This window comes from Lutra lutra, chromosome 4, assembly GCF_902655055.1.
Source record: "Lutra lutra chromosome 4, mLutLut1.2, whole genome shotgun sequence".
NCBI classification, from domain to species: Eukaryota; Metazoa; Chordata; class Mammalia; order Carnivora; family Mustelidae; genus Lutra; species Lutra lutra.
This window is the reverse complement of record NC_062281.1, coordinates 14,344,157-14,352,373: the sequence shown is the minus strand read 5'-3', so window position 1 is coordinate 14,352,373 and position 8,217 is coordinate 14,344,157. Positions and strand designations below refer to the sequence as shown.

At 35.8% G+C, this 8,217-nt stretch overlaps 1 protein-coding gene across 1 annotated transcript; it reads right to left on the bottom strand.

Moving 5' to 3' along the window:
• Window positions 1-4,964: 4,964 nt before the first annotated feature.
• Window positions 4,965-5,469, bottom strand: LOC125098124 (ubiquitin-conjugating enzyme E2 A-like). The gene has a single exon (XM_047726577.1). The coding sequence runs from the start codon at window positions 5,436-5,438 to the stop codon at window positions 5,079-5,081; it is 360 nt and encodes a 119-aa protein (XP_047582533.1). The 5' UTR covers window positions 5,439-5,469; the 3' UTR covers window positions 4,965-5,078.
• Window positions 5,470-8,217: the final 2,748 nt, after the last annotated feature.

Here is an 8,217-nt window from a genome sequence, read left to right as displayed (position 1 = left end):
AATGATGTATGTAAAATGTATAACATAGTGCTTGCCATAGAGAAAACACTAATAAAAGTTATCCATCAACATAATTAAATCACCCCAAAGAAAGGCTCAGCCTTAATGTGACAGAAGATTGTTTACCTTCCTGGCTGGCAAGACCATGTGTTTAGGATAATGTTAAGGTAATTTCTGTATTGATGTAGTATTTTGGACAGATTACTTTTCAATTGAAGATTATTTGGTAATATATTTCTTTGAGACTTACCTTTCATAGAGGGGTTTTCCTATAAACCTAAATTTACCCTGCCAAAGTCTGAAAATGAGCATTAGTTTCTGTCTTTCTCCTCTTAGCCTGACAGAGGCATCACTTATTCACTTCTCAAAAGGGGCAAGCTGAAGGGTGAGTTTTCTACTGAAGATTAGGAAGGGACATAATGGGTTTCTGATCAGCATTTGGGACTTCCTCATATAAGTTCATAGTGCATAACATTTTTGGAAGGACGAAAAATGGATCTGTTTTCTAAATGCACAATTAGGCATAAAAAATTACCTTTGCCTATTGCACACGCTAATTGGAAGACTGACAAAATATATTTCTATCATTAAAATTAACACTGATCAAAAGAAAGTTGGAGCAACTCTATTAATTTCATATAAAATAGACTTCAAAACAAGAAATGTTACCAGGTATAAAGGAAAATATTTCAAAATGGTAAAGTGGTCAATTCACCAAGAAAACATAATTGTTATGATATATGATATCATATATCCTATGATAAATGATAGTTATATCTTTATTATTTAATAATGTACTTTATATAATATTTTATATAAATGAGCTTGAAATACATTAAGCCAAAAATAATAGAACTAAAAAAAAGAAAAAGAGAAATATACAAATCCACAGTCGTATTTAGATATATGTGGATACTCATATCTCAATAATTGATAAAAAAGGTAGATGAGTAAATTAAATAGTATTAGGAATTTAACAAGTGGTTCTGGAATAAATGAGTATGTATACCTTCACTCCTTACACAAAAATGAACTCCACAGAGATATTATGGACATAAATGTATAAGCAAGAACAAGAAATATTTTAGAAAAAACATAGGAGGATACCTTTGTTTCTTTGGATTAATAATGTATTTGTTGGGGCACCTGGGTAGCTCAGTTGGTTGAGCTTCTGACTCTTAGTTTCAGCTCAGGCTGTGATCTCAAGGTCTTGAAATTGAGCCCTGTGTCTGGCTCTGCACTTAGCAGGGAGTATGCTTAGGATTCTCCCTCTCCCTCTACCCCTCCCCCCTCCCCCCACCCTGCTCAGTCTCTTAAAAAAAAGAAAGAGAGAGAGAGAGAGAGGGAGAGAGAATGTCTTTGTTAGATAAGACATAAAAAAGTCTGACCATGAAATAATTTTTATTTACATAATGGATTTTATAAAAATTTTTCTAAAAATTATGCTCATTAAAGTATACCACTAAGTAAATGAATATCTAAGCCACAGATTGGAAAATATATTTGCAAAACATCATACAGATGGTAGATTTCCACAAGAGATATATAAGGAGACCCTAACAAACCAATAACAAAAATACAAATGAGCCCATAAAAATGATCAAAATTCTTTCATAGACATTTCTTAAAGAAAATGTGCAAGAAGTCCATGAAATGCAATAAATTGTTACCAATGACCTATAAATAAAAATCACAATTAGATACCATTTCATACTCACCATAGTGGCTAAGTTTAAAAAAAGCTGACTGTACCAACTAATGGCCAGATTTGGGGTCAACTGGAAATATGAACAGCACAATCATTATCTTGTGGCCATTTAACTCCCAGGTATTTATTTACTCAAGAATAATAAAAAAAAAATGTGCCTGCAAACATATCATACAAAATTATTCATAGAAACCTGGTTTATTTATAATTTTAATCATTCTGATAGATATATAGAGGTATCTCTTTTAGTTTACACTTCCATTTGCTTTATTACCAGTGCTGTTGAGCATTTTATCATTTGCTTATTTGCCATTTCTATGTCTTTACTTGCTGAACAGTCCATTCAAATGTTTTGCCATTTTTATTAAACTGCTTTTCTTCTTATTATTAAGTTACATGAAGTATTTCTGTACTTTATATCCATTTTCATAGATGTGCTCTGCAAATATTTTCTCCCGTTCCATTTCTAGACTTTTCCTAACAATATTTTTTAAAGAGCAACATTTTTAACTTTGAGGAATATAAATTTATCAAATTTTTTTAACAGTTTGTGCCTTTTGTGTCTTATCTGAAAATTTTTTGCCTAATTCAGTCATGAAGATTTTATCCAATATTTTCTTCAAAAAAACTCCATAAATGTAGCTTTATTATTATTTCAAATTAAATCTTGTATATGATGTGAGGTAAGATTTTGTTAAAATATTTGCATATAAGTATCCAAATGTTGCAATATAATTTGTTGAAAGATTATTTATTTCCTAATTTTATTAAGTTGGCATCTTTGCTGAAAATTTGGTTATGAATGTATGGGTCTACTTCTTATCTTTCTATTCTGATCCATTGATCTGTATGCCTATTCTCATGTAAATATACATTGTTTGATTATTTCATCTTTATGATGAGTCTTAAAAAATAAGATAATATGAGTCCTCTAATCTTTTTTTTCCCCAAAATTATTTTGACTATTCTGAATCTTTGTATTTTCATATATAATTTAGGTTCAGTTTGAGCATTTCTATAGGAAATGGATGCTAGGATGGAATTTCCCTGAATATATTCGTCAATTTGGGGAAAATTTATACCACAATATGAATATAAAATATTTTATAAAATATTTTATTAAACAATTTAAAGCTTTTTTTCTGATATATTCCCTTTACAGTCCTTTTCATCCCATCGTACAGATCTGTTTTCAACTGGTATTGTTTTCCTTCAGATGGAACATTTTCTTTTAGTATTTTTATAGGGATAATCTATTGGAAATAAATTCTTTCACCTTCTGCCTTAACATGACTTTATTTCACATTTATTTGGAGTTTCTTTTTGCTGGATATAGAATTTGGGGTTGATAGTTTTTTGTTTCTTTTTCTTTTCTTTCTTTCTTCTTCTTCTTTTTTTTTTTTTTTTTGTTCCATTTAAGTCTTTTTAACTTATGCCATTACTTCGTGGATTCTAATTTTTGCTAATAGGACATCAGCCATCAATCTTCTCTTCATGTACTAGTATATAATGTGTATCTTTCAGTCTCTTTAGGTATGTTTAAGATATTCCTTTTATCTTTTGTTTTTAATAATTTGAATATGAAGTGTCCAGGTGTGGTTTCTTTATTTAAACCCTGGTTCAGGGACATCGGGATGGCTGAAATGGTTGGGTGTCTGCGTTCGGCTTGGGTCACGATCTCCAGGTCCTGGGATAGAGCCCCATGTCAGGCTCCCAGCTTAGTGGGGACTCTGCTTCTCCATCTCCCTCTGCCTCTCCCCCTGGCTGTGTTCTCTCTGTCTCTGTCTCTCTCTCAAATGAATAAATTAAATCTTAAAAAAATTAATAATAAATAAATACACAAATAAGTTCTGCTTTCAGATTTATCAAGTTTCTTGGAAATGTGGGTGGATATATTTAAATAGTTTTGGAGAATTGTCCATAATCTCATCAAATATTTTTTTCCATCCTATTTTTGTCTCCCCTTACCTTCTGCAACTCCAGTTACACATATGTTAGACCCTTGGATGTTTTGCCACAAGTGATGTCTTATCCTCTTAATTTTCCTCATTCTTTTGCTCTTTGAGTGTCGGTTTAGATAATTTTAATTAACCTGCCTAGAGATTCATTGATTTTTTTCCTCCACTAACTGTCAGCAGATAACCCCATCAAATAAATTTTCATCAGTGATATCAGAATTTTTTTTTTAAGGTTATTTTTATTTACAAGTTTTGAAAAATGTACATTTTTTACATGGGTTACTTGTGCAAAAGTTAGATTTAGAAGAGTGACAAATGCACAAAAGGTGACAATGGAACATTAGACAAAACATGTACAAGCTTTGTCCCACACTGCTACTTAAAGGTACGGTCTATCTAAAGTATAAATAGCCAAAGAAAGATCACAAACGTGACTTCGAGGTTCTTATAAAACTGAAAGGGAAGACGAAACTAAAGCATGCAGCATTAACTCAGGATTTGAGTGGAAAATGGTTTGCCATAGATATGCTCCCTTCCTTGGGTTAATTAAAACTCTAAAAAAATGATGGGGGATTACAAGTTTATCTAGGGTGGCACTTGCTCCCTTAAAGATTAAAGGATCTCCCACCTTCCCTAGCTTAAAAATGAATGATTATTTCCATTCCTCTGCTCCCACACCTCTTTAAAAAGCAAAGACCCGGAAGACTTCAGTATTCTGAAACTTAGCATGGGTGAGCCCAGGGAGTATCCTTCAAGGAGAGGGTGTGTCAGTTACAATTATTGCCATGTTCCTTTGGCTGAGTCCTTTGATTTTTCCCTTGGTACCAGTAAAAAAAAAAACCAAAAAACAAAACCGTCTTGTAATTCATTTTGGCTTGATCTTGGTATTATAGCATTTTTAGCTTCCATTGCTCTTTTAGAATGGGTGTTTATGTGGATTTGCTCCCGTTTTTCAGAGGCCGTATTCCAAACTTTCACTTCTAAATCCAATGCAAGTAAAGGACCAGCCAGGATGAAATGCTTTAGCAATCCTTTTGTTAAAAATAACATCCCGGCCATCAAGCTATGCATAAGCACCACTTGTACAACAATTCACTTTAAAAGCTTAGTGTGGAGTACAGTAACGCAATACCACCCCTAAAGCTGGAGATGAGACGACAGAAGAGGGGTGAGGCATTAGTAATTTCCGCACGTAACCCAGGTACAGTACATTTGATCTCGTAGAGGGTGTTTTCTGATGTTCAAGGAGAGGGGAGAAGGGGTAGGAAGAGCTTGGCAAGGGAAGATGGAAACAGCACGACAGCTATTTTGCTTTTAATAAAGTAATGTAATGACACTGAGGAATAGGAAGGTGACAAACACATCAATATATATTTTTCTTATGACCGGCCTCTTCTTTTGCTGCACCCGGGTCAACAGTCACGCCAGCTCTGTTCTACTATTGCAGAAACACGTTTCTCATATTCCCGCTTGTTCTCCTGGTACAGCTGAGCAGCCTGGCTGTTTGCTGGACTATTGGGATTGGGTTCATCCAATAGAGACTGTATGGATGTTAAAATGGAAGACACATCATAGGTTGGACTCCAGCGGTTCTGAAGTATGTCCAGACATATACTACCATCTGCATAGACATTTGGATGAAACATCTTAGAGACAAATCTAACCGTAGGTGGCTTATTTGGATATTCTTCGGTGAATTCTATTGTAAGCTTAAATGTTCCATCCTCAAATGGGGTCCCTTCAGGCCCGAAAATGACCGCGTTCCAAACCATTATGTTGTTCTCGGGACGGAGCCCCGCTGACCCTCCCCGACGGGGGATCCTCCTGCAACCTTCAGGGGAAGAGACAGGGGCCTCGCGGTCCGGCACCCGCGTCCGCTCCGGGCCGCCCCCGATATCAGAATTTTTATTTTCATTTTTGTAGTATGCATTTTCCTCTTTTGATTCCCCCCTTTTAAATCATGTTTCCAGCTTTCCACTAAATCCTTTAAAATATTTATTTTAAAGTCTTGATGTGATATATCCATCACCTGAGCCATCATTGGCTCCACTTCTTTTTTGTCTCGACCTCACATTTACTTGATTCTTCGTATATCTCCTAATTTTTACTGAATATTAGGTATTATGTGTAAACAACTGTAGAGACTGAAGTAAATGATACTTTTCCCAGGAAAAAAATCACACATTCTTCTCTGAGGCTGCTAATATAGAATCTCAAGTCAGTCTACCTGTAGCTTAACTAGGTCTGGATATTAGATTTTATTTCAGTCCAGAACACCACTGGCTTCCAGTGATCTGAGGTCCAAATCAAGAAATCTTTAATTATTGGGGATCTGAGCACCAGGGACAGTCTGGAGATATATTTGTGGTTTATAGCCCATCCAGCAGCTTTCTGAACTATGGGAAATTATAGTATTATATATATATATATAATACTATAATAATCTCCCAGACTTATGTATAAAGATTATATATAACCTCCCAGACTCCATAGATACGGAGTCTGGGAGATTTTTGGGTTTCTGGAAAGCTCTCTTTCTTTTAAAGATGTTCTTGAATTTCTGCCCTTTGGGGATTATTCTCTTCCTGCTGTCTTGCTCAACCTTCAGATATCTGTTCACACCATGAGGCTTGAAGAGGTGCCTCAGAAAGAAATCTTTCAGTCTCCTGCTCCATCTCTAGCCTCAGCACCTCTGCCTTGCACTCCTCTCTTTGTCATCCATTGCCTCAAAATAAAAAATCCCATGGAGAGTTTTCTCAGTTCTCACTCTGAATGTTGGAAGTGTGGGTACACTTATTCTGTGGCTGAGGTTCCTTGAGGTTACAGATCTTCACATCCCTCCCTGCCATTAAAACCTCATCAGACATTGAGTTTTTCCCCCTTTATCCACAGATTATAGGTTCTTCTTTCTCTTTCCAGACATCATAGATGAAAGCAACAAAAGCACTGCTCTCTTCTCGAAGGACTTGTTCCTATCTGGAATTTATTTCCTTTAGATTTATTGTCCTCAGATTTCTGATGGGTTTTCTGATTGTAACAACCATGATTCTGTAGTTTATCCAGATTGTTCTTACAGCTTTCAGTAAGAGTGAGGGATTCTTACAACTTCCTATATCCTAACAGAAATCCTATAATTTTGTATTACCACTATTGCTCTTTAATATCTTACCACTTGGATTAGAAGTCGGCAAATGAATGGTCTGTGGGCCAATCCAACTAGCTGTGTGTTTCTATAGCCTATAAGCTAAGAATGGTTCTTATAATTTTAAAGAATTGGAGGTGGAGGAAGAGGAGTTGCATCATAGATTGTATTTGGCCCACAGAGTCAAAAACACTATCTGGCCCTTTATAGGAAATGCTCATTGATCCCTGACCTAGACTGTGCCGATTTCTGTGCCATAGGATTGCTTTGTCTTCTCTATGAGGAAAAAGAATATTCATTTGGTGAATGAATTCATTTGGTGAATTCATTCATGGGTGAACACATGGAACAGAGGAAGCATTATAGGAGGGAGAAGATAGGGAACTTGGGGGTGAGGTGCAGGAAAACGGTATAGGCCGCATGTGCTGACTTTGACACACCTCCCTTAGGGCTTCAATTCAAAGAGGCATGTAAGAGGTATAAAATCTCCGGCATGATTTTCTGAAATAGTCTTTCTGACATTTTGGCTGGAGATACAGTACTGGCCAACCAATCTTGTTGTATTTTGGGGACATTTTATCTATAACATAAGGAGTCTCGGTCTTAAAAATCCTTTCTTAGTAACAATGGTGCTGCAAACAGAAATAACTCTGGGAATTCTGTCTGTGAAGATAAGTCACTGGCTCAGCATCCCACTTACATGACTTCATGTCTGGGTTGACCAAAAACACCCATTGTGATGTTTATACCATAGAGATGGGGTCCTGCCAGACACAATGTCCCTTTATCTAAAGCCATCCAAATCCTTTTTCCTGTCTTTATCTTTCCTTAGTTATCTCTACTCATGATAGCCAGGTGATGGCTGCTCAGAATAGAAACAGCAGAAACAGGGTCACTGTCACTGTGGTTAGGGGCACATCATTTCAGCAGGTTAAAGGGAAGTTTGAAATTTGTCATTCATGATTTATATTTGTTAAATGTCCACAATATTTTGGTACATTTAAGGAAGTGAGAAGAACAGCTTTTGTCATATATGCCACACCATCAATCAATGCACTTTTAGTAGGCATCTATTACATGCTAGGACTGGTGGGGGATGTTGCCTTCAAAACCCTCCAGTGTTCTTATTGCTATGAATATTCACATACCTCTTTTTATACAAACATTACCACAATCCTTTGAGACAGTTATCATTATTACAATCATGATCATCATAATCATTCATTCTGCTTTATAGTTCAAGAAACTAGCAATGAGAGATTCAGTAATTCCATACATCATGCAGCTATATGTGTACTGCTGATACTCAAACCAGACCATCATATTCTGGATCCTGGATTCTGGACTCTGGCTTCTCCATCACTGCTGTTTCTCAAACCCATAGCTTCCTTTGGGCCTAATTTTGATGA